This window comes from Streptopelia decaocto, assembly GCF_964273445.1.
Source record: "Streptopelia decaocto genome assembly, contig: HAP1_SCAFFOLD_45, whole genome shotgun sequence".
NCBI classification, from domain to species: Eukaryota; Metazoa; Chordata; class Aves; order Columbiformes; family Columbidae; genus Streptopelia; species Streptopelia decaocto.
In genome coordinates this window covers 1045478-1069858 of record NW_028117033.1, presented here as the reverse complement: position 1 = coordinate 1069858, position 24381 = coordinate 1045478, and the positions used below count along the sequence as shown (strand labels likewise).

At 49.9% G+C, this 24381-nt stretch overlaps 2 protein-coding genes and 2 long non-coding RNA genes across 7 annotated transcripts in view; 1 reads left to right on the top strand and 3 right to left on the bottom strand.

The window, feature by feature from the left end:
• The window catches only part of LOC309451970, a 626315-nt gene that overhangs the window by 30760 nt on the left and 571174 nt on the right, over positions 1–24381 (bottom strand). The window lies entirely within an intron of this gene.
• The window catches only part of LOC309451968, a 163209-nt gene that overhangs the window by 124573 nt on the left and 14255 nt on the right, over positions 1–24381 (top strand). The window lies entirely within an intron of this gene.
• Positions 9088–22536, bottom strand: LOC309451966 (olfactory receptor 14A16-like; the record flags this gene model as incomplete). Its single annotated transcript, XM_082076657.1, has 2 exons — positions 9088–9261; positions 21776–22536. 2 exons carry the CDS (start codon positions 22534–22536, stop codon positions 9096–9098), a joined length of 927 nt encoding a protein of 308 aa, XP_081932783.1. The 3' UTR covers positions 9088–9095.
• On the bottom strand, positions 9273–10875 carry LOC309451950 (olfactory receptor 14I1-like; the record flags this gene model as incomplete). Its single annotated transcript, XM_082076644.1, has 3 exons — positions 9273–9411; positions 9715–10030; positions 10857–10875. Coding segments are annotated over 3 exons (474 nt in total), but the record flags the coding sequence as incomplete, so codon positions are not given.

Sequence of the window (24381 nt, the reverse complement as noted above, 5' to 3'; positions counted from 1 at the left end):
CCTAGCCCTGACCCCAGGCCTGACAAAACCCTAACACTCAAAGCCTGCCTATACCCTAAACACTAACTGGACGCCCTTAGCAGAGCTCCAAACCCTTCTGCTAAACCTTTGTCTAATCCTGAACCCTGGAAGGTGAGCTCTAATCCCTAACCTGAAAGCCTAATACCCAAAGCCTTCCTTTCCATGCTCTCAATCCCTCACCTTCAGTCCCTTTCCTAACTTGGACTTAGGCTGCTTGGCACCTTGGGGGCAGGACATGAGGTCCCAGAGCAGTCTCAGGGTGTGGGAAAAGGAATGTGAGGTGACCTGTATCTGATCAGGTTGTAAACCAAAAGGAGGAGACAGGTGAGAATGCTGTGCTGAGCTCAGCTCTGCCTTAGAAACTCCTACTCCAGCAGGCAGCATGGGACTGTGAAGGTGGCTGTGAGGTCAGTTCTGTCTCTGGAGTTGAACGGCATGTGGCTTGGAAGATCCTGGTGAGGTTACTTTTGCCTGGTCAGCTGGTGCAGCTAGTCTTGCAGAACTCATCTCTAGAAGGGTTATCCCATTTCGCTCCACTGATCATATTCATTGTTTTCTTACAAGGAAAAATAATCAACTCCTCATTTCTACTGGCCCTAAAAGAGGCTCTTCACATGTGAATTTGTTGCTGCAGTTTTACATAAAGATAAGGACATGCAGTTGGCCTAATCACTGGCAGCAGGTGGGAGCTTCCTGCAGACTTCTCTGTTGCAACCCAGTCTATCCTGCAACTCGCAGAACTGTGTGCTCATCACAACACAGACTAAAGGCCAAGCTGTACATGGGCACAGCCCTGCGTCTACTCTAGTTTACTGTTATGTGGACGTCTAACTCTCCATGTACAATGGTGTTCTGGTCAGGATCACTGAATCTCCTGATGAAGGTTAGGGAGAGAATGAGTTGTCCCTTAGACAGCTGGAGGAAGCCTCACAATTTTAGGCCCTGGTAGTCATTGGGGAGTTTGAATACCATAGACCTCTACTAGAAGTCTTTGGTTTAAGGGAAGGTAGAAGGTATTCCTTGATCCAACACGGTGGGAATGGTCTCCTGGATATGTTTTTCAGAAGAAGACAAAGCAGGACTGCTGGAAGATGTGGAGGGGCTAGAAAACCCTGAGGGAAGTGAGCGAGACAAATTGTAGCAGTACTGAGTAGAGATGAAGGATGACCTCCCTCAACCCTCTGGCAGTGATGAGTCAAGGGGGATGACAACTCCCTTGTCTGGCTGGCCACACTCCTATTAATGCAGCCCATTGTGTACCTTTACTTCAAAAGTGAAAAGCCAGGAGAGGATGAGGCTTTGGGAAGACATCTAAACAGCCTTCCCATACCTTCTTGGATACCAGCAAGTTATCCTCCCTGGCCTGAGTTTGGCTTCCTTTGTATTCTCATTCAATCTTTCTTAGCATTTGACCTTGGGGATCCTTCTTTGGTCAGCTATTTAATTAAACTAGTACCTCCTTAAATCATCTGGAGTGCCTTGTAATGCCTGATACTCTGATCTTGTTAGGGGCACCACAAATCTGATAGGCCATCTATATGGACTGGCAAAGCAGAGCTTCACTCCAAGAGAACCTTGAGAAACTTTGGGATTGGGCAATAAAAACCTCATGAAATTTTAGAAGGAGAAGTTGCCGGTTCTTTACTGGGGGCAGAATAACCCCACACATGAGGGCAGGCTGGGACCTGAACAGCTCAGGAGTGATTCTGAGCAGAAGGGGCTGGGCATGACGAGGGATGCCACACGAGCCAGTGGTGCATGCTCACCATGAGTAAGGCCAAGGGCATGTGGGGCTGCGTTAGGAGGAGTGTGGCCAAACAAACAACAGAATTATAATCTACTTTGAATCAGCGCTGTGGTGGCCACATCTGGGCTAGTGTGTCTGGGTGTGGGACTCCCTGTTCTGGAGGAATGGAGGGGAACCAGAGAAACTTCAGAGGTCTGCCAGGGTGGGGTTTGGGGCCTTTGAGAGAGGCTGAGAAACCTGGGCTTCTTAAGCCTGGTGAAGTGGAAGCTCAGGGCACTACAGCAGTAGCCTGCAACTGCTTGAAGGGTGGTTTCAGAGATAATGGAGCTTTTCTTTGTAGTAGAAAGAGAAGGAAACCTCCACAAATTGCAACTTGGAAGGTTCAGATTGGAGGTTCAGAAAAAGACATCTCAGTCCAAGGGCAGTTTTGTGGTACAAGAGGTCACGCAGAGGGAGCCTGGATCAGCCCATGGCTTTGGGCTTCGAGGAAAGAGCAGTGAGGGTGGAGAGACATCAGTGAAAGTATGGAAATGCTGGGATGAGAGCTAGGTAGGAAAGCAAGATGGATGTCAACAGCCTGAAGGGACAAAGGTGTCTGAAGGGGACAGTATCAGCAAACATGAAGTAGACATGGCCAAGGGCTCTGGTGAGGCTGAAAGGCCACACAGGACCAAGGTCTTTGTCCGCCTGGCTATGGCAGTTGTATCTGTCTCTGAGACCTACCAGGAAAAACTGTTTTGAGGCTCTGGACTTTGATTCTCGTTGCCCCTTTTTGGGGAAGCCGGGAGGGGTTGTACAGTTTCCTACACTTGACCTTGCTCAAACTCACACCCCACTGCTCCAGGAAGAGCCCTGAGCCAGGCATGAGGGATCTGCCTTCCCAGGGCCTGGGGTCAGGGTTTGGCCTTTAGGCTGGTAAAACAAACCAAGGATTTTCTCCATAGCAGAACGACCTGTACAGTGCCTTTTCCTACCTGCAATCACAACCTTCAATTATCTTCTCTAACGAGTCCATGGAGAGTCTTTGTCAATAATGACCCTCAGTGGGGTCAATCAATGTTTCAAGGTACTTTGAGTTGCGCTTCTGACTTCCACCTCTTGAGCGATTTGTTCAGTCTCCTTTCAGTTTCTGTAGTTCATGGACTAAGGGCCAAATACACTATGGGGCTCATTAAAAATACAGAAAGTATTAAAAATACAGAAAGTATTAATGAACTATTTCCCTTCCTGTAATTTTCTTCAAGTCTTCAAGACACTACAACTAATTTGAGCTGTTTCATAATGTAGCTGAGAAGGAAGATTTCAAAAAGCACCTAGCAGTAATTATTCTGTATTTTGAAGGGCATATTATGTTCCTTTTCAGCTCAGTGAAGAGGTGATAGTACCGTTCTCTGGTTGATAATGATCCAGAATGTCTCCTCAGTAGGTCTGGACAGGTAGGAAAAGCAGTCCCTTGAGGTCCAACATGGTATGGACAATGCTCCTCCTCACCTGCCCAACCTTACCCTTTCTCTCGTTGCCCCCTGGGACTTGTTCTCACTTTTTGTTACATCAGATTTGTCCACATTTCTCTGCAGCTGGATGTTACAGCTCCTTTGCACCATCTCCCAAATGCTCTACCTAGAAAGCTGGCTACACAGAGACACCGAATTATTTTTCCTAATTACAAACAAAGAAAAGTGAAGCACAATCAAGCTTCAAAAATAATAAAACACAGTCCTCCACCATAAGTTAAGTACAAGCTGCCTCTAATGAGGTTGTCTTTCAACAAGGGATAATCTTATGAGAAATGTTTTAAATAAGCAGATAAAAGGATAAAGATACAAACATAATTAAAGAGTTGACTAAGGAGATAATTAGACTACTGCAAAACAGGCAAACATTTAACTACCTGAAGTTCAAAACAGCAGCTGGCAAGTTGAGAGCAATCTGAATGAATAAAGAATAAGAGAAAGAGAAAACTGGAGAATAATGGAAATGTCTAGAGAGTCTGCAACTGAAAATGGGACTTTAGAAACAGTCATTATATCAGGACAGGTGAAAATACGTGAAAGATCACAGAAATTAAATACACCATATGACAGGCACAATAGTGACAAGGATGTTGCAGGAGATCAACACATCTTTGGAATATCCCTTTTGAAAGGTCACAGGATTGGTAGAGGTCTCTTGTGAGTGAGAAAAACCCAATGTTGCAGTCAAAAGTGCCAGCCAGGGAACCGCAAGCTGTACAAGAACACTTTGGTGAGGAGTGACCTGTCCAATGAGTCCTCTTGGGTGACATTTCTGGGCACCTAAAAGAGAAAAATGTGTCCGAAAACCATCAGCATGGACTTAGCAAGGGTAATTAATGTCTCACAAACTTGATTGCCTTCATGATGAAGTAACTGCATTTCTGTGTGAGGGCAGAACAGTGGATGTCATTTACCTGAGCTTCAGCAAGGCTCTTGGCATGGTGTCCCTCAATGTTCTTGTACCCGAGGTAGGCCATTACGTTCGGATGGGTTGACAAACAGATGGGTGAAAACAGTTGGATATGAGGCTGACAGAGCAGTGGTGAAGGGGTCTCATGCCCAACCTCGAGACCACTGGGACTTACTGGGGGCTTGTGGGGCAGCACAGGGGACTCTGCTGAGACCTCGGCAGTTTAATACTTTGATAATCTGTGACCTTAAGGAGACAACTCTCACCACATTTGTTGATGATGCTAAATTGGGAAACCTCATAGGCAGGAGGGCTGTCCTGTCAGGAACATCACGACAGAGAAGGACAAAGGGCAGGTCCTGCACCTGGCATAGACTAACCTCTGAAGATGTTGATAACTGGGAGAGAGGTCAGTGAAGGGCTGCTAAGATGCTCAGGGACTGGGACACTTGCTGGGAGGAGAAACTGAGGGAAAGGGCCTTGTTCAGCCTGGAGAAGGCTTTGGGCACCTTGTAACAGCCTCTCTGTCCCTGCGGGGAGGTTTTCCCAGAAGGTGGAGCCAGTCTTGTTATGGAGACGCTTGGCAGGGGGATAATAGACAATAGTCAGATGTTGAAATGAGGAAGGTTCAGGATGTAGATAAGGAAAATATTCTTCTCCGTGAAGGTATCAAAGCATTGGAGCAGCTTCCCCAGCTTTGTTTTGCTGTCTCTGTCCTTGGATGTTTTCCAGCCCCCACATGGTAAAGCCTTGAGCAACGTGGTCTCACTCCACAGCTGAACGTGTTGTGGGGAGGAGGTCAGACCTGAGACCTCCTGAACTCCCATTCAGGAGAGTGGAAACCCGAATGGTGTTGTGGTGTCTTCCCCTCTGAGTCTTCCCCTGAACACATCAGGGAATGTTCTCAGGTTCCCCATGACCATGGAAGTCAGTCAGTATAGTCAGACCAGCTGGAGCTTGCTTGTCCTCTTGCGATGCTCAGCAATAAAAGCCATGAGAAGGACCGAGGTGTGCAGGGGGGATTCATAATTAAGGCATTTGCCTTCTGAAGCAACTGCTACATGAACTGATGCCCAGTTTCCCAGGAAAGGGTTGGACATCACCTGCTGATGGCAAGCAGAGAATAAATCCTTTTGCTTCCACAGGCAATCTGTGCTTTTCTTTATTAAACTGCCTTTATCTCAAACAATGAGTTTTTCTTCCCCGTGTCCTCTCGAGCAGGGGAGTGATTGAGTGGTTTGCTGGAAACTAAAATGTGGCAGCCAGGTTAACCCATTACATGCCTTTTTGTGCCCAATGTGGGGCATGAGACAAGGGCAGTTTTGTATTAATGGTGCTACAGTTATAGTAGCTATTTGGTGGAGAGTGTCTGCGCAGGTCACTGAGTTTTCTGTCTGTGCTACTTATCTCCTGATTTTGCTGAGCTTGGGAACATGTTAATACAAACAAAGTCTACGCTCTTTGCCCTGGTATTGATGTCTTTACTGTGTTGGGGTAGGTATTCTCTCTTGTGGAGAGGATAAGGGAACACATCTCCCTCTTCCCTTAGAATGATTTGGGTTGGAAGAGACCTTAAAGATCATCTAGTTCCAGTCCCTCTGACCCACATCTTCTTCTAGAAAAGGTTGCTCAAATCTCATTGTGTTGGTTTGACTGAAACTGAGTTAATTTTCTTCATGCAGTTAGAAACTTTTTTGCAGCTAGCATGGTCATTGTTTGGATTTAGTTTGGGAAAAATCAGATAACACCCCGGGACAGAGATAATGTTTTTCTCCAAGTAACTTTCCAGTGGTTTTGAAGTGGAACAAAGAGAATACAAGAGCCTATTATCTTTTTGCTGTCTGGGAGCCAAGGTCTTTCTGAGCTCTGTGCCCACAGGTGCGAAGCAGCTGGGAAGGGAAGCATGGATGGGACAGAGCTTGACTGACAGCCAGACTGACCAATGAGAATATTCCATGACATTAGCATCAGGCTTCATGCTGAAGGAGGGCAGGGTTTTCTGGATGCAGAGATTGAGACCTGTTTCAGTTCTGCTGTGTTTCGGTGGAGTTCCATTTGGGAGCTTGTTTTGGTTTGACCTTTTGCCATTTTACCATTTTGCAATGACCTCTGGGCCTTTCTGCACTTTTCCCTCTTCCCCTGGGATCAGGTGTTCATGACCAGGCTGCTCTCTCTCTTTCTTGGACCAGCTGCTTGGTGCAGGCAGAGCTTGTGAGGAATTGCATTGAGTTTCTTATTTTATATTCCATTTTCCATTTTATATGTGTTACTAGCCGTGGTGGTATATTAGTATTATTTTGTTATTTTATTAAGCTGTGTTTATCTCAATCCAGGAGTTTCTCCCTTCGCTTTCGATTCTCTCCCCCATTTGGGGGTGGGGGGTGGGAGTGAGTGAGCAGCTATCGTGGTTGTGATTGCTAGCTCGGGCTAAACCGCGAGAAGGGGCTAAACAGAAATGTTTTCACAGTCTGTTTTCACAAGAACATCGCCAAAACATCATCTCTTTTGGCAAAGTCTCTCTCCCTTCCCCCAAATCTCCCATCTCTCTTGCACAGGTTCCCCCTGACCTCCCTACATGTGTCATCTTGTTGGGGGAAGCTTTCTGATGACCTTCATGACCTCAGAGTGTCTCTGTCCCCTGTGCTGACCAGTCAGAAGTGACCTCTCAGCCAGCATCCAAAGGCACTCATTGTACTTCTGTGCTGGAGAAGCCTCTTCACAGCCCACCCAGCAGCACTGGAGGAAGGTCAAGCCCTGCACCACCCCAGAGGTACCGTGCCTGCAAACCAGCGCATGAACCAGAAGGGATCCTGGCTTATCTTTCCCTCCTGGGTGCCTCAGTTACCCAGAGTATCTTGGAGACAGTGGAGACCTCTGTGTGGACAACTGAATCAAGCCTAAAATGTAAATTTTATACAAACCTATGCAGAAAAAACAAACAAACAAACAAACAAACAACAATCTCTATGAAATAGTTGAAAAAGTCTTCATTTCCAGCATTGTTAGGCTCTTAAGCCATTTTTGTGTAATTTTTGTGGTCACTGAGGGATGCTGATAGTATCTGGCTCCATCAGTACCGCTGATGGCATTTGTTCCTGATCAGCCAGCCAACTTCCCTCCCATCGCATCATCCAGATCTTCAGTTCAGACATCAGAAACCTGCTCTAAGACTTTGGGATACCACATTCAAGGACTGGCAAAAGTCCAGGTACACAACATGCCCTTCTTTCTCCTCTCACGCAGTTTCAGCCGTCCCTTTCTTGTCCTTCAATGGCCTGGAGATGGTTGCAAGAGCATTTGCCTCATCACCTCCCCAGGGACTGAAGTGAAGCTGATCTAAATGTAATAGTCCCAGTCTTCTTTCTTGTCCTTCTGGAAGCCGGCTTTGTTATTTGCCTTTTCTGAGGATCTTGGAATCTCCCTGCTCTCTCTGGATTTTCCAAGATGTTTGGGAGAGATCTCACAATGACTGCAGCCAGCTCTAATAGCACCTCTCTGGCCCTTCCTACATCAAAAGTTTTCTCCATATCTCACAGTTCCAGGGGAGTGCCAGGGGCACAGTAAACACCTGTCTAGCTCATCAGGCACTGTTTGGAAGAGAATCAGAAGTGAATTCTTCCTGTGTGCCCATGACTCCAATGGGGCCTCCGTGCCACTCACAGCTTTCCTGAGCATTTTCTAAGTGTCTCCCTCTCTGCAAACTTTCTGGTCCTCGGTCTGTAGATGGGGGGATTGAAAAGGAGCATGAGGATGGGCTTCGTTAAACTATTCAAAAGGGTTGTTCTGGGCATCACAGAGACAAGGATGAGGGTGTTGTGGAAAACAGCAGCATTGGTGAGGAGAAAGGAACAGGTGGAGAATGTCTTCTGCCTACCCACGGAGATCTAATACACACAGAGGGTAACCTTGAGAACAGGAAGAGGAGAATGGGAATGGAGAGAGCCTGAGTGTCACGGTGTCACTGCATGAGAGCTCCAGCAATACGGTAAATCACAGAAGAGGTCAGCTCTGCTGGGGCCACAGAACTGTACACAGGACACGACTGAAACGATTCCTGTAGATGACAGAGGAACCCCTAGTGTGTCTGCCACTGGAGACAGGTGTCCCAGGTCATGAGTCTTGTACAGGGCAGGGGATGACACACAGCCCAGTACTGATCGTAGGATGTGGTCACCAGTAGTGAGCGCTCTGTACAAGGACAAGGTGCAGGAAACAGCACTAACACAATGATGAGCAGGGATGGTGCTGTCACCAGCCACAAAGCTGCCCATCAGCTGGGATAGGGGAGTGGATATGCAGAAGGTCTCCAGGGAGAACAAATGTCCCAAGAAGAAGTTCATGGGGATGTGAAAATGCTGTTTTGTCACCACCTGCACAATAATGAGGGGTTTCCCAAACAAAAACACCATGCAGGCCATGAGGGAGAGAAGGGTTTTCTAAGGGATGGGAACATTCCCCATTCCTGGTAGGAGGGCACCTCCACGACTGCCCCGTTGCATTTTCGCCGTGGAAGGTTTTAGGTCCCTCTTTTCCCCTTGCACGTGGTAGGGAACTTGCAAGGAAGGAGTTTTGGTTCTTTTGTAGATACTTGGGTATCAGTCAGAAAAACAAGTCATTACAGGTACATTTATTTTTTTTTTAACTAAAAATAGAGTAGAGCCCCATGTTCACATAGTCACAGGGTCACACTAGCGAAAGTAGATAATGAAGTTGAAATGGGCTGTCCACATTCCTTTGTGGATAACTTTATTAAAGTTAAAAAAAAAAAAAAGGCACAACAAAAGACAACACAAACATAAAACTGATGACAACAATAACAAACTAATGAGAAAGGATGGACCTGTAATGAGTTACATTATGAGTCATATGTTGAAAGAGATGGACAGTCTAGAGGTTCTGGAAGTCATCCAGGCATCAGTTTCCACACTGCATTCTGGAGCTCCTGGTTTCTCAGGGTGTAGATGAGGGGGTTCAATGTTGGAGGCACCAATGAGTACAGAACTGCCACCACTAGATCCAGGGATGGCAAAGAGATGGAAGGGGGCTTTAGGTCGGTAAACATGCCAGTGCTGACAAACAAGGAGACCACGGCCAGGTGAGGGAGGCAGGTGGAAAAGGCTTTGTGCCGACCCTGCTCAGAGGGTATCCTCAGCACGGCCCTGAAGATCTGCACATAGGACAGCACAATGAACACAAAACATGCTAAAAAGACAACAGTACTGAAAACAAGAAGTTTAAATTCCCTGAGACAAGCATCTGAGCAGGAGAGCTTAAGGATCTGGGAAACTTCACAGAAGAACTGTTCAACGGTATTACCTTGGCAAAGTGGCAGTGAAAATGTATTGGCCATGTGCAGCAGAGAACAGAGGAACCCACTGGCCCAGGCGGCTGCTGTCATGTGGACACAAGCTCTGCTGCCCAGGAGGGTCCCGTAGTGCAGGGGTTTGCAGATGGCAACATAGCGGTCATAGGCCATGACTGTGAGAAGAAAAAACTCCACTGAAAGGCAAAAGACAAAGAGCTGTGCAGCACATCCTGCATAGTAGATGGCCCTGGTCTGCCAGAGGGAATTGGCCATGGACTTGGGGACAGTGGTGGAGATGGAGCCCAGGTCAAGGAGGGCGAGGTTGAGCAGGAAGAAGTACATGGGGGTGTGGAGGTGCTGGTCCCACGCTATGGTGGTGATGATGAGGCTGTTGCCCAGGAGGGCAGCCAGGTAGATGCCCAGGAAGAGCCAGAAGTGCAAGAGCTGCAGCTCCCGTGTGTCTGTGAACGGCAGGAGGAGGAACTGGGTGATGGAGCTGCTGTTGGACTTTTGCTGTTTCTGGTCATGGGGACCTGTCCAATGAGGAAAAGGCAGTGAGAAATTAGGGCAGAGTTCTCTGAGCAAAATGTGTTCCAGTTCTCATGGAAATCCCCTAGACTGACTTACCCTGTTCAGGTCCCTTTTACGAGCTGTGGTTCATGCTGGCTGACGGTGTCATTGAGAAGAGGCATCTTTGTTGTGGACTATACTGAATTCAGTCCTGCCCTACAGCAACAGGAAAAGAGAGAAATGGGGTGGTCTCACATTATATCAACTCGTGATATCAAAGTCCATTTGAGCACCGTCTCTCCCATTTCACTTAATGGCAGAGCAGAGCTGTAGAGATCTTGTTTTCCTTATTTTATTCTAACTACCCCACCACGGCTGAGGAGGTTTTGTTTGTTTGTTTGTTAAGGCAAAAATGCTTTAACGATGTTTTCACTGCAAGTGAAACCTTGTGGATGCTGACAGACAAAGGGACTGTCCCTTAGTGCAGAGTGGGGACAGCTGGTCTGTCCATCAGTCCTGGTCTCAGCTGCCCTGTGCCAGCATCTCTTTGAGCTGGAGGATGATCAGCCCCAGATGTTCCCCTGAGTAGAAACCGGACACTGCTGAGAGCAGAGCAATACGGTTTCCAAGGGCTGATCTCCAAACCACTGACCGCTCTCATTGTACATGAACAGGATCTCAGCTCTGCCCTCCCAGCCAAGGACACTCCAGGCTCAGTGTTGTTGGGCTCTCCCCGGGCAGGCTGAGCGCTGACCCTGGCAGGCGGCAGAGTCCCTGCCCAGCACAGCCCTGGGGTGCAGGGACCCTGCTCTGCAGGACAGTTCTGGGCACCCCTGCCTCCGCACTTACATTTACACCCCACAGCCATCCTGGGGAGAACGCAGCATTCACGTCTTGTCACTCTTGACAGTGCAGAAGGCAACCCCTGCTCTGCAGCACATCCTCTCCTCTGCATCAGGGAATCTCTAAGAGTTGTACTTATGTCTCTTATAGGCTCTGCAGTGTGACAGCTATCAGAGTCTGCCATGATTTGCAGATGCAATGTCCTGCAGCCACAGGCTTAATATTTATGAAGATTTCTCTCCCAGTGGTCTCTCAGCATCCTCCACCCCATGTTGTCTTTAACCTCTCTTTGCCTGTCTCCTCTGCCCTCGGTGCTGCAGGCAGAGCCCTCAGCCTTGCTGCGTGTGCAGAGGAGCTGCTCCTGGGCAGAGCTGTCTCTCTGCAGCGCTGCCGCTTCCATGAGCTCCCTGTGTCCCAGGAGCCCAGCCCAGCTCAGCAGCACAGGAGCAGCCCATGATGTCCCTTTCTCTGTCCCCTCTGGGCTCCCTCCAGGTGTCCCTGGGGCTCCGGGGACACAACCTTTCAAACAGCTTCAAGTAATCAGTGATGTTGATTCTCTCTCCTCTGCACAGACACTTCTTGCCAGCATTATATTCTTTCTCTTAGAAAATAATCTGGTATGAAAATCATCTCTTCTTGTCCCATCATTAGACAGGACACCTGGAAGGTTACAGCAAAGGATCTAATTTCTCCAAGCTGAAGAAGGAATATCTTCAGCTGAATGGATTTAGTAATTTTATTCTGGTTTTATACTCCCAGGTCTAGAGAGACATTCATCAGTCTTTGGCCATGTCATGTCTGTGCTCTGCAGCAAAGCCTTTGCACACATGGGCTCTTGGACACTTGGTACCAGGTTTCTTGTGGCAGGTCAGAGCTGGGCTGGTGCCACAGCTGGGGTGGTTCAGCCCAGATGTGAGGCAATGTCCTCAGCCAGGGACCTGACTGGGGGAGCTGGAGCTGTCAGTGCTGCAGACAGAGCTGTGACGCGGATGGAATGAACTGCCAGGCAGGGTGGCAGGAGTGAGTTCATCTGGTCTGCAAGGACAGCAGCCTCCAAGCACAGCAACAGTCCAGATGAAAGCTCAGTCCAGACCTCTAAGGCAATTCAAAGGACCCATAACAGAATCACAGAATCCCAGAATGCCAGGGATTGGAAGGGACCTCGAAAGATCATCCATTATATTTCCCCCGCCGGAGCAGGAACACCCAGATGAGGTTACACAGGAAGGTGTCCAGGTGGGTTGGAATGTCTGCAGAGAAGGAGACTCCACAACCTCCCTGGGCAGCCTGGTCCAGTCTCTGGCACCCTTACTGAGAAGAAGTTTCTTCTCAAATTCAAGTGGAACCTCTTGAGTTCCAGTTTGAACCTATTACCCCTTGTCCTATCATCGGTTGTCACCAAGAAGAGCCTGGCTCCATCCTTGTGACACTCACCATTTACATATTGATAAACATTAATGAGGTTAACCCTCAGTCTCCTCCAAACTAAAGAGCCCCAGCTCCCTCAGCCTTTTTTCATAAGGGAGATGCTCCACTCCATCATCTTTGTTGCTCTGCGCTGGACTCTCTCCAGCAGTTCCCTGTCCTTCTGAAACTGAGGGGCCACAACTGGACACAATATTCCAGGTGTGGTCTCCCCAGGGCAGAGCAGAGGGGCAGGAGAACCTCTCTGACCTACTGACCACCCCCTTCTAATCCCCCCCAGGTCCCACTGGCTTCCTGACCACAAGGGCCCAGTGCTGGCTCATGGTCACCCTGCTGTCCCCAGGACCCCCAGGTTCCTTTTCCCTACACTGCTCTCCAGCAGGTCCTTCCCTAACTTATACTATAACCTGGGGTTATTCCTGCCCCGATTCAAGACTCTGCACTTGCCCTTGTTATTTTTCATTACGTTTTCCCTGCCCAACTCTCCAGCCTGTCCAGGTCTCTGGATGGCAGCACAGCTTCCAGTGTCACCCACTCCTCCCAGCTTGGTGTCTTCAGCAAACTTGCTGACAGTCACTCTATTCCCTCATCCAAGTCGTTGATGAATTTATTGAATAGTACTGGCCCCAGCACTGCCCCCTGAGGCACTGCACGAGATCCAGGCCTCAACTGGACTCTGCCCCATTGACCACGACTCTCTGGCTTCTTCCCTTCAGCCAGTTCCCAGTCACCTCACTACCCGATCATCGAGACCGCACTCCCCCAGTTTAGCTGTGAGGATGCTGTGGGAGACTGTGTCAAAGGCTTTACTGAAGTCAAGGTAGACCACATCCACTGTTTTGTCATCATGTATCCACCTCGTTATGTCTTCATAAAAGTCAGTGAGGTTCGTCAAGCACGACTTCCCTTTGGTGAAGCCATGTTGACTTCCCCTAATGACCCTCTTATCCCTGATACGCCTTGAGACGGCACCAAGAAGAAGTCGTTCCATCAGTTTCCCAGGGATGGAGGTGAGGCTGACCGGTCTAGAGTTCCCCGGGTCCTCCTTCTTGCCCTTTTTGAAGACTGCAGTGAAATTTGCTTCCCTCCAGTCCTCAGGCACTTCTCCCATTTGCCACAACTTAGCAAAGATGATGGAGAGTGGCCCAGCAATGACCTCAGCCAGCTCCCTCAGCACCCGCGGGTGCATCCCATCTGGACCCATGGATTTATGGATTTACCTTCAAGTAGCCTTGCCCATGGGATTTCCCCCAGCAATTGCCTGAAAAAGCCAAAGTTTGCCCTGCTGAAATCCAGGGCTGCAATTCTGCCTGCTATCCTGCTCCTGCCACACGAGACCCTGAACTCCACCATCTCATGGTTGCTGCAGCGAAGGCAGCCCTCAACCTTTACCGCCTCAACCAGCCCCTCCTTGTTAGTGAGGATGAGGTCCAGCAGCTCCTCTCCTGGTCGGCTTCTCCACCCTTTGCATCAGGAAGTTCCCATGGATGCACTTGCTGAACCTCCTGGACTGTGTCTGGCTGAGTCGTCCTTCCAGAAACATCAGGGGAGTTCAAACCCCCACGACAAGCAGGGCCTGCGACTGAGCCCGCTCTCAGCTGCTGGAGAGGCCTCGGCAACGTCCTCACCCTGAGCTGGTGGGTTGTGATGGACACCCACAGCAGTATCACCCTAATGCTCCCAGTGCTCCCAGTAACCCTCCCACTGACCCCTCCAGTGCTCCCAGTAATGCTCCCACTGACCCCTCCAGTGCTCCCAGTAACCCCTCCAGTGCTCCCAGTAATGCTCCTACTAACCCCTCCAGTGCTCCCACTAACCCCTCCAGTGCTCCCAGGAACCCTCCCACTAACCCCTCCAGTGCTCCCAGTAACCCCTCCAGTGGTAACAGCAACCCCCACTAACCCCTCCAGTGCTCCCAGTAGCCCCCAACTAACCTTTCCAGTGCTCCCAGCAGCCCCCATTGTTCCCAGTAATCCTCCAAGAACGCCCAGTTAACCCCCAGTGCTCTCACTAACTGTCCTTGTGCTCCCAGCAGGCCCCCACAGTGCTCCCAGTAACCATGTTGTGTTCCCAGTAACCCCCCACTAATCGTCCTACTGTTTCCAGTAATCCTCCCAGTAAACCACCCAGTGCTCTCAGTAAACCTCCCAGTGCTCCCAGCAACCCCCCCAGTGCTCGCAGTGAGCCCCAGCAACCCCCTCATTGCCCCCAGGAATCCCCCGCTAGCCCTCCCAGTGATCCCAGTAACCACCTAGTGCTTTCATGTGAGCCCTCAGCAACACCCACTGTTCCCAGCAACCCCTCCCAGTGCTCCCAGTAACCCCCCACTAACCCCTCCAGTGTTCCCAGCAACCCCCATTGTTCCCAGTAATCCTCCAAAAATTCCCAATAAACCCTCAGTGCTCCCAATAACCCTCCCAGTGCTCCCAGCAACCACCTAGTGCTCCCAGTAAACCCCCACCAACTGGAATGTTCCCAGTAACCCCCACAATGTTCCCAATAACCCCGCACTAATCCTTCTAATGTTCCCAGTTACACTCCCAATAACCCTCCCAGTAAAGCCCCAGCAACCCCCCACTAATAAACCTACTGTTCCCAGTAACCTTCCCAGTGCTCCAGTAACCACCTATTGCTCCCAGTAACTCCCCAGCAACCCCCAGTGTTCCCAGCCACCTCCCCAGAGCACCCAGTGGCCCTCACTAAACCCTCCAGTGCTCACGGCAACCTCCATTGTTCCCAGTAATCCTTCAAGGACTCCCACTAAACCCCCAGTGTTCCCAGTAGCCCTCCCAGTGCTCCCAGTAACCACCCAGTACTCCCAGTAACACTCAGGCAACGCCACATGCTCCCAGTAACCCTCCCAGTATTCCCAGTACTCCCCCACTAATATTGCTAGTGTAGGTACTAACCCCCACTATCCTATCCAGCGATCCCAGCAACCCCCATTGTTCCCAGGAAACCTCCAAGACATGCCAGTAAACCCCCAGTGCTCCCAGTAAACCTCCCAGTGCTCCCAATACTTCCCCACAAATGTCCATCCTGGGGCCCTGGGCAGCATCCTCTGGGCACTGTGGGGCAGGGGCAGGGTCGGTTGTACAGAAGTGGGTCAGCTCTCCACTCGGGTGGGGAGATCTGCTGGGTGAAGCTGCCGGCCTGGCTCGCGCAAGCCAGATAAGACCTTTTCTGGTTATCAGCATCGATGCATCCAGTCTTTCCTGTCACTGAATCCTAGAATCACAAAGTAGTTTGAGTTGGAAGTGACATTCACAGCCCGTCTGGTCCAACTCCCCTCGGCGATCAGGGACATCTTCAGCAGCTCAGGCTGCTCAGAGCCCCGTCCAGCCTGGCCTGGGATGTCTCCCGGATGGTTCATCCACCACCTCTCTGGGAAGCCTGTCGAGAGTTTTACCACCCTCAGTGTAAAAAATCTCTTCCTCATTTCATTCCTTGACTCTCCCTTCTTCTAGTTTAAACCATCACCAGCACATTTCTTTACATCAGATTCTGCACTGAAGTTTGCACTGATTGTTACAGCTTCTTTGCAGGAGTTGCTTCATGTTTCCTTAGAGAACTGGATGTAAACAGGCACCGGGGAATTTTTAATTAGAGGAAACAAAAAAAGGAAAAAAAAAAAAAGAAAACACAATAGAACTTAATGATGTTTCTCAGTTCTGTGGTTAAATTAAGTAGTTTCCAGCAATGTCCATTGCCATAATTGAAGAGTTGCCTATAGGGAGTACGAGAGCAACTGCTGAAAGACTTTACCTGCCTGAAGCTCAAAGCAGAGTGAGAGCTGAGAGGTTCTGAATGAGCCAAGAGTGAGAGGTGAAGAACCTCTGGGGAGCGATGGAAAGTGCAAATGTCCAGACAGGCTTCTGAAGAGATGAGTTCAGACACGGTGAGCTGGGTAAGGACAGGTGGAAACTCCTGGATGTCCAGGGGATTAAATACACGTAGTGATAGACAGAGTTCTGGCACTGCAAGCACAGGGAAAGGCCAATGTTTCATCTCCCACAGTCCATACACATTCTGAAAATTCATATTTTGGCTGGATAGAAATTCCACAGACATTTTATTGGAAATATTGAATTATTTCATCTGATGAAAAAAAGAGTGTGTGGTTTTTTGTTCTTTTTGTTGTTGGTGGTGGTGGTTTGGTTTTTAGGTTTTGAGGGGAGTTCTCAGGTTTTCGGGCTGAGCTCCATGGTCTCACTATCAGCACCCAGTACAAACCTCGAGAGGCCCCCGTGTACCTGAGGTGTTTGCCTGGGACTGGCAGGTATCAGACCAGACTGATAGAGCGATGGTGCTTTCATCATTTACAATTAGTATTCAACACTTGTGCATTTAATTAGATAAGTTTCAGGACTGTAGGTATAGAGGCAGATATGTGAAGAGCACTTAGAAGATGTGATAGAAGAATATTCCAGTTGATAATAGAGAATCATAGAATTATTTCAGTTGGAAGAGACCCTCACGACCATTGATTCCAACCACAACCTAAATCTAAAACTAAACTGTGTCCCTAAGAACCTCGTCTAAACATCTTATAAACCCCTGCAGGAATGGTGACTCCACCACTGCCCTGAGCTGCCTGTTCCAATGCCTGACAACCCTTTCCAGGAAGAATTTTTTCCTAATATCCAATCTGAACCTTCCCTGGCACAATTAGAGGCCATTTCCTCTTGTACTATCACTTGCTACCTGGGAGAAAAGACCAACACCCTCCATGTTCAACCTCCTTTCAGACAGTTGTGGACAGCGAGAAGGAACCCACCAGTTCCCTCAGCCGCTCCTCATCACACTTGTGCTCCAGACCCTCAGCAGCTCCGTTCCCTCCTCTGCACTCTCTCTGGTGCCTCAATGTCCTTCTTATGATGAAGGGCCCAAAACGGAACACAGGATTCAAGATGCGACCCCATCAGCGCTGAGAACAGTGTCACAATCACGCTACTCCTGCTGGCCACACCATTCCTGATACAAGCCAGGATTCTGGTGGCCCTTTTGGTCATCTGGGCACACACAGCTCATGTTCAGCTGCTGTCAATCAACACCCCCTGATCCCTTTCCACCAGGCAATTTTCCAGCCACTCTTCCCTGAGCCTGGGGTTGTTGTGACCCAAGTGCAGGACCCGGCACTTGGTCTGGTCAAACCTCATACAAATGGCCTCAGCCCAATGATCCAGTGGGTCCGGATACCTCTGCATGGCCTTCCCACCCTCCAGCAGATCAACACTCCCACCCAACTTGGTGTCATCTGCAAACTTAATGAGGGTGCACTCGATCCCCTCATCCACATCATCGATAAAGCTATAATAGAACTGAGTCAAATACTGAGCCCTGGGGACACCACTTGTGACGGGACGCCAACTGGATTTGGCTCTGTTCACCACAATTCTTTTGGTCCAGCCCTTCATTGCACATACACCATCCAGGCCACGAGCTGCAGCTTCTCCAGGACATGCTGTGGGATATGGTATCAAAGGCTTTACTGCAGTCTAAGGACACAACACCCACAGCCCGTGTGGCAGATTCACTCCCCATGACTGACTTTCCCTCATCTGCTCAGCCTGTCACCTTGTCATAGAAGGAGATCATGGTGGTCAAGCAGGACCTGCCTTTCATCAAGCCATGCTGATTGGGCCCGATTGCTCGTCTCGTGTGTGTGACCTCACAGTCCTTTCTCAGCCATGTTCCTGCTGTTGGCCAATCCCCTGCAGAGGCAGAAGTGACCTCACAGTCCCCTCCACACCCATTGGCTTCCTACTGGACTATGAGTTCCTGAGACACAAGTGACCACATGACATCGTACCCACCATCACCCTCCTTGTGATCCAGTGTGTGAGCAGATCAAACTAAGCTGGTTGCATCAAATGTATCTAATAGATTTCCTATCAAGGTTTTGAGTGGAGAAACATTCCTCAGAGGGGCTACTGTATTTACTCTGGGACATTTTATATCTCTGCTTCTGCCTTTGCTTTTTTTCTCCTTCTTCTGTCTATTCTGACATGAAAGAGCTCTCCAAGGAAAAGATTCATGGAATCCTACAATAACACAGGATGGAAGAGACCCCCGAACACCATCTGTGTCCCACTGACATTTATGGCACCCCAAGGAACAGCTGATGGCATTTGTGCTCCCTTGGGTTCATCTCACCACATGCACACAGTGGACATGCACATGATGTATATGTTTACATCTCATCTGTACAATGAAACCATGGACTTTTGACCTAGTGTTTCATAGAATCATAGAATGTCCTGAGTTGGAAGGACCCACCAGGATCATGGAGTCCAACTCCTGTCCCTGCACAGGACACCCCACAGGTCACCCCGTGTGTCTGAGGGCGTTGTCCAGTCTCTTCTTGAACACTGTCAGGTTGGGGCCGTGACATCTGCCTGGGGAGCCTGCTCAGTGTCCAGCACTTCTGGGTGAAGAACCTTTTCCTCATGTCCAACCTGAACCTCCCCTGGCACAACCTTCTTCCATTCCCTTGGGTATTGTCGTTGGTCACCAGAGAAAATAGATCAGTACCTTCCCCTCCTTCTCCCCTTGTGAGGAAGCTGTAGCCACCATGAGGTCTCCTTTGAGTCTTTTCTTCAGCTTTGATGCTCAGAAACCCCTTGGTTTGCTTTCTGAAGCAGAAAGGAGAAGCCATGACCTCCAGGCAATGGGAAGGGGGATCCTGTCCCTCACACACGGCTCAGGGCTCTTCCTGGGACCGTGGGATGTGGGTGTGCGAGGCCGAGGGAAGGACAACACTGGGACAACAACCTCCAGCTTCCCCATGGGTCTGCAAGGAGGCAGCGAGGCCCCAGTGCCATGAGGACAGCATGTCTTCTCCTGGGCCTTAGTGGCAGAGACAACTGCCCTGGCCAAGGGGACACAGACCTGGGTCCTGTGTGTCCCTTCCAGACTTACAGCGCCCTTGCCACCACAGGCTGTTCTACACGGTCCTACCCCTGCCCCTCTTTCCCTGCAGGCTGCAGACACCCATCTCGCTTCCCCACCTGCTCTCACCCCAGCATTTCTGCACCTTCACTGCTGTGTCTGCACCCTCACTGGCTGCTCTTTGGAACACAAACCATGGGCTGATCCAGGTCCCTCTGAGTCACCTCTTGCACCACAGCACTGCCCATCCAGTGACATTTCTTCCTCCTGATATCCATTCCTCACCTTCCAAGTAGAATTCTTTTTTCTCTTTCCTGCTTCTTCCCACTATCAAGAAAAGTTCGACCATCTCATAAGCTGCCCTTCATGCAGGGAACCCAACCCGTTAGGCTTCTTGTGGTCTTTTACCTGACCAGAGAGAAGCAACCTCGCCATGATCTTCTAATTCCCATGAGTGCTGCTGGCCTTTCAGCTTCTCTGACAGACACGACCACGTCCCTGCCGATGTCCCGTCATGTTCTCAGGTGGAATGGACATGACAACCCGTCTCTCTTCCTGGGTAAGACCTTTGGGCCCTTGGGCAGAGGTTCTTTCCCAGTCATGTCCCTGCTGCTGGGCTGTCACCTCCAGACACAGAACTGAACGCACTGTCCCCTTCACAGCTAAAGCCTTTCCACTGAATTATGAGTTTTGGAGACTCAACTGCCATTATAATCCCACACCCATCCATCCCCCTCCCTATGGGCCATGACCTGACTAGATAAAACTATGCTTGTTTTCTCAAACTGATCAAATCTATTTCCTACTAAAGATCTGAGAGGAGAAGCATTCTTGACAGGAATGTGAAATGTTGAAACCTTTTCTATGTCCTCTCCTACCTCTTTTACTTTTTATTGTTTTCCTTCTTCCTGGTTGCTCATGGTGAATTCGCTACCTGAAGTGCAAAGCCAATCCCACACCCAGAGATGAGACCTTGTTTATTCCAGAGTTGTGCAAGTCTGGATGCTGGAATGAAACCAGCACAACAGATAGAGAAGGAACATCTATTATATACAAATGTTATCCCTACATTCAGACCCTCCTGGCAGTCCTAAAGAGCCAAGTGTTCACACATTGGCATATTGGTTACATAATCATTTTACCACTACACATGCTTGTTGAGAGAAGGTCCCAGGCTGAGCCTGGGGCTCCCATCCTGGGGATGTGTGTTTTAGTATTATAATGAGCGTAAAAGGAGCAAAGTTCAGCTAAAGGACGCTTCATGTAACTGTCCTGAGACAGATGTTAAAACAAGACTCAGCTAATTGTGCAGGCTCCAGAGTGTCTGCACTGCAAGGACAGTATTCTTTGCAGGTTCTGATTAGGTGTTTTAAAGGTCACTTTTATCTTTGTTAGAGCAGCAGACTGACCAAAACTGAGAGGATTTACATATTTTAGCTTAGGTTAGCAGAGGATTTACATATTTTAGGTAGGGTGGTGGTTTTGCTGACTCAGGTTCATGTGACCTCACATACATGATATGCATGCTCACATCTCATCTGTACAATGCAAACATGAACCTCTCACCTACTCATTCAGTGTAATTCCATAGAGGGACAAAGACCTCCGAGCTGGGGTGAGAGGCCAGAGCTGGAAATGGTGGTTGTGAGGGGCCAGTCCATGGTGATTGACCTGGGGCTCCTTCCACGGGGTGTCCAGTGCACAGGGGCACAGCCCAGCCCCTGCTCTGCTGGTCCTGCAGGTCTCTGGCAGGAGCCTGGCTGCAAGAGGACACTGCTGTGTGCCAGCCCTGCACACACACACTGTTCAGCTGCACACTGAGGTTTCATCTGTGGCCACCTCTGTAGGAATAAGTTTGAGAGGAACTTTGCAAGAAGATATAAACCATCATGCACTGCCCAAAGAAGATCACTTTTCCTTGTGCAAGTACTGTTACTGAGGCCAGCTCTGTTACAGCAGTGCCCACTGCCTGTCCCTGCCTGCGCTACAGGACTAACACACAGCAGGACGGTGACCAAGCTGCCAGAGCACTCAGGCCTTGCACCAACACCAGGGATGAGAAGGAGAGTGTGGAGTGGAACCAGAACAGCTCTGGAAGAACAAGCGCTGCTGCTCCCTGGCAGTGCTGTCATGCCAGAGCTGTTTTCCCTTCCACCCACGCACAGGAACTGTCTCTGCAGCTCCAAAAAGCCTTTGCAGGAAGGATATAGTGAAAAACAAGTCACTAAAGAGCCCATTATTCTGTTTAGAGAGAAGGAGAGCACTGCTGCTCATTTAAGCAACCAACAGTTATAAAAGAAAAGCCAGCAGTGAATTAGAAAGGGGTTGGCAACATTATCACAATAAGAAAAGAACCAACAACACCAGTAAATCCAGTTGACAGGTTGGGCTTGTAATTAGCTACATAAAAAATCTTATATAGAAGAAGATGTCCAGTTTATTGCTTCAGAAAACAGAAGGATATGAGTTTGCACAAGGCATCCTTCAGCTCTTGGTTCCTCATGCTGTAGATGAGGGGGTTCACTGCTGGAGGAACCACAGAGTACAGAACAGACACCACCAGGTCCAGGGATGGGGAGGATATAGAAGGGGGCTTTAGGTCGGCAAACATGCCAGTGCTGACAAACAGGGAGACCACAGCCAGGTGGGGGAGGCAGGTGGAAAAGGCTTTGTGCCGTCCCTGCTCAGAGGGTATCCTCAGCACGGCCCTCAAGATCTGCACATAGGACACCACAATGAACACAAAACACCCAAATACTACTAATATACAAACCGCAAGAAGCCCAAGTTCCCTGAGGTAGGAGTGTGAGCAGGAGAGCTTGAGGATCTGGGGGATTTCACAGAAGAACTGGCCCAGGGCATTGCCCTTGCACAGGGGCAGTGAAAATGTATTGGCCGTGTGCAGCAGAGCATTGAGAAACCCAGTGGCCCAGGCAGCTGCTGCCATGTGGACACAAGCTCTTCTGCCCAGGAGGGTCCCGTAGTGCAGGGGTTTGCAGATGGCAACGTAGCGGTCGTACGACATGATGGTGAGGAGAGAATATTCTGCTGAAATGAAAAAGGAAAACAGAAAGACTTGGGCAGCACAGCCCATATAAGAAATGGCCCTGGTATCCATGAAAGAATTGGCCATAGACTTGGGGACAATGGTGGAGATGCAGCCCAGGTCGAGGAGGGCGAGGTTGAGCAGGAAGAAGTACATGGGGGTGTGGAGGTGCTGGTCCCAGGCTATGGTGGTGATGATGAGTCCGTTGCCCAGGAGGGCAGCCAGGTAGATGCCCAGGAAGAGCCAGAAGTGCAAGAGCTGCAGCTCCCGTGTGTCTGTGAAAGGCAGGAGGAGGAACTGGGTGATGGAGCTGCTGTTGGACATTTGCTTTTCCTGAGCACGGGGCGCTGTCATGAGAAAAAAAAAGACAGTGAGAAGCCAGGGAAGAGTCCTCTGACAAAAATCAAACCAACTCCCATAGACCCTCCCCTGTCACACACAGACACTCTTTTGTTTTTCTAGGAGTACCTTTTTCAGCACTGTGGCTGCAGCCCTGCTTGGGGCTGGAAAATGTGCAACCAAGAGCAGGGCCTCTGCCCATGGGCCGTCGATAAGTCAGCCCAGCTGGGCAGAAGTGGGGCCACGGGAACGGTGGGGACTGTCCTGGTTCTGCTACCACAGAAGGGCTGTCAGCACTTGCTTTCCCAGCGATAGGGAACAGAGATGGTGAAGGCAGTTTAGGAGTTCCAGGTTTTTTTACACCTCCCCCCATATTCACTGCAGAGTGTTGTTGGGTGTCAGAAACCCTCAGCATTTCTGCTGCACTCAGGGAGAACAGAGCGAGTCCTGTGATACCAGAGGATGCCTGTGGGTCAGTGCAGAGTGAGGGCAGCTGGTCTGTCCCTCTCTCTTGCTCCAGCTGCCCTGGGCTGGCACCTTTCTGAGATAGGGTCTCATCACACTCCCATGTTACCCTGAAAAGCCACCAGGCACTGCTGAGAGCAGAGGGATCCACCTCAGACCATGACAGGTCTCACCCTTTCTGAAGGTCTCAGCACCCCACGCTTAGCCCAAGACACACATGGCTCATTCCCCAGCCCCACAGACTGCATTGCCCACAGCCCACAGGTCAGAGCAAAGCTGGGACACGTGGGCCCATGGACACACCTGCAGGAAAGGACCCACAAGATCAGGCTGTGACTCTGCAGCTGAAACTGCCATCCCCAGAGAGCCTGACAGCAAGAACAAGATCCCAACAGCAGTGACCCAGAGCAGGGGAGCAAGAAGGAAAATGTGGTGAGGGTGGGGGTGAGAGAGGCCAGGGCAGGGGCAGCCGGGCACTCAGACAGCGTCACCCTTCCCCAGCTGTGCAGCCACCTCCCAGACACCAACACTGCCGGGCAGCTGCTCTCAGCCCCTGTGCTCTGCAGAGGAACTGGAGCTCTGGCTGCACAGGAGCTGCTTCATGCCTTGGAGCCCCCGGCCCTGAGGGCAGAGGCTTTGCTGGGTGGGACAGGAGGCCAGGGGCTGCTCACAGGAGGGATTTGCACTGCAGGGGGTCATACAGAGTTTTCTCTCTTTTCCCTCCCATAACAATTCCGGGTTCAGTTTCCTCTCATTTCTGATCATTTCCCTGCTGCCTGGAGATTCTCCCCTGGGAGGTGTTTCCCTGTCCATGTGTCTTCCCTGTCAGTGCTCACAGACCATCCCACCCTCTGTGCCCTCCCCCTGGCCCTACAGATCCTGCCTGTTCACAGGGCACTGCCTGGGGGCATCTTCCTGTTTGCAGGCTGGAAAACAAATTACAGATTAAGCGTAAGGTGTCCAGCCAAGGTGATGCTGGTTCTGCATAGACAGAGGACAGGCAAGGCATGTCAGGATTCTCTTGAAGACCTACTGCAGTTTATGTGTCTCAAGTATTTGTTTAAAATTAAGAACGGCCTTAATCACCACCCATTCCCCAGAGTAGGAGACTGAAAACACAAACTCAGGGAGGTTCCTTATCTTTGTAGTACTCTTTGTCTTCTTCTTCTTCTCCTTGAAACCTCCTCTTGTCAATATTCTGGAATGAGCTGGAGCTGTGAGCAGCCCCGATCCATGGAGAACCCAGCAGCAGAAGGACCCTGCCCTGCCGGGGGTTGCTCCTTTCCCCCACAGCTTCTCCCCTCAGTGTTGTTGGGCTCTCCTGGGCAGGCTGAGCGCTGACCCTGGCAGGCGGCAGAGTCCCTG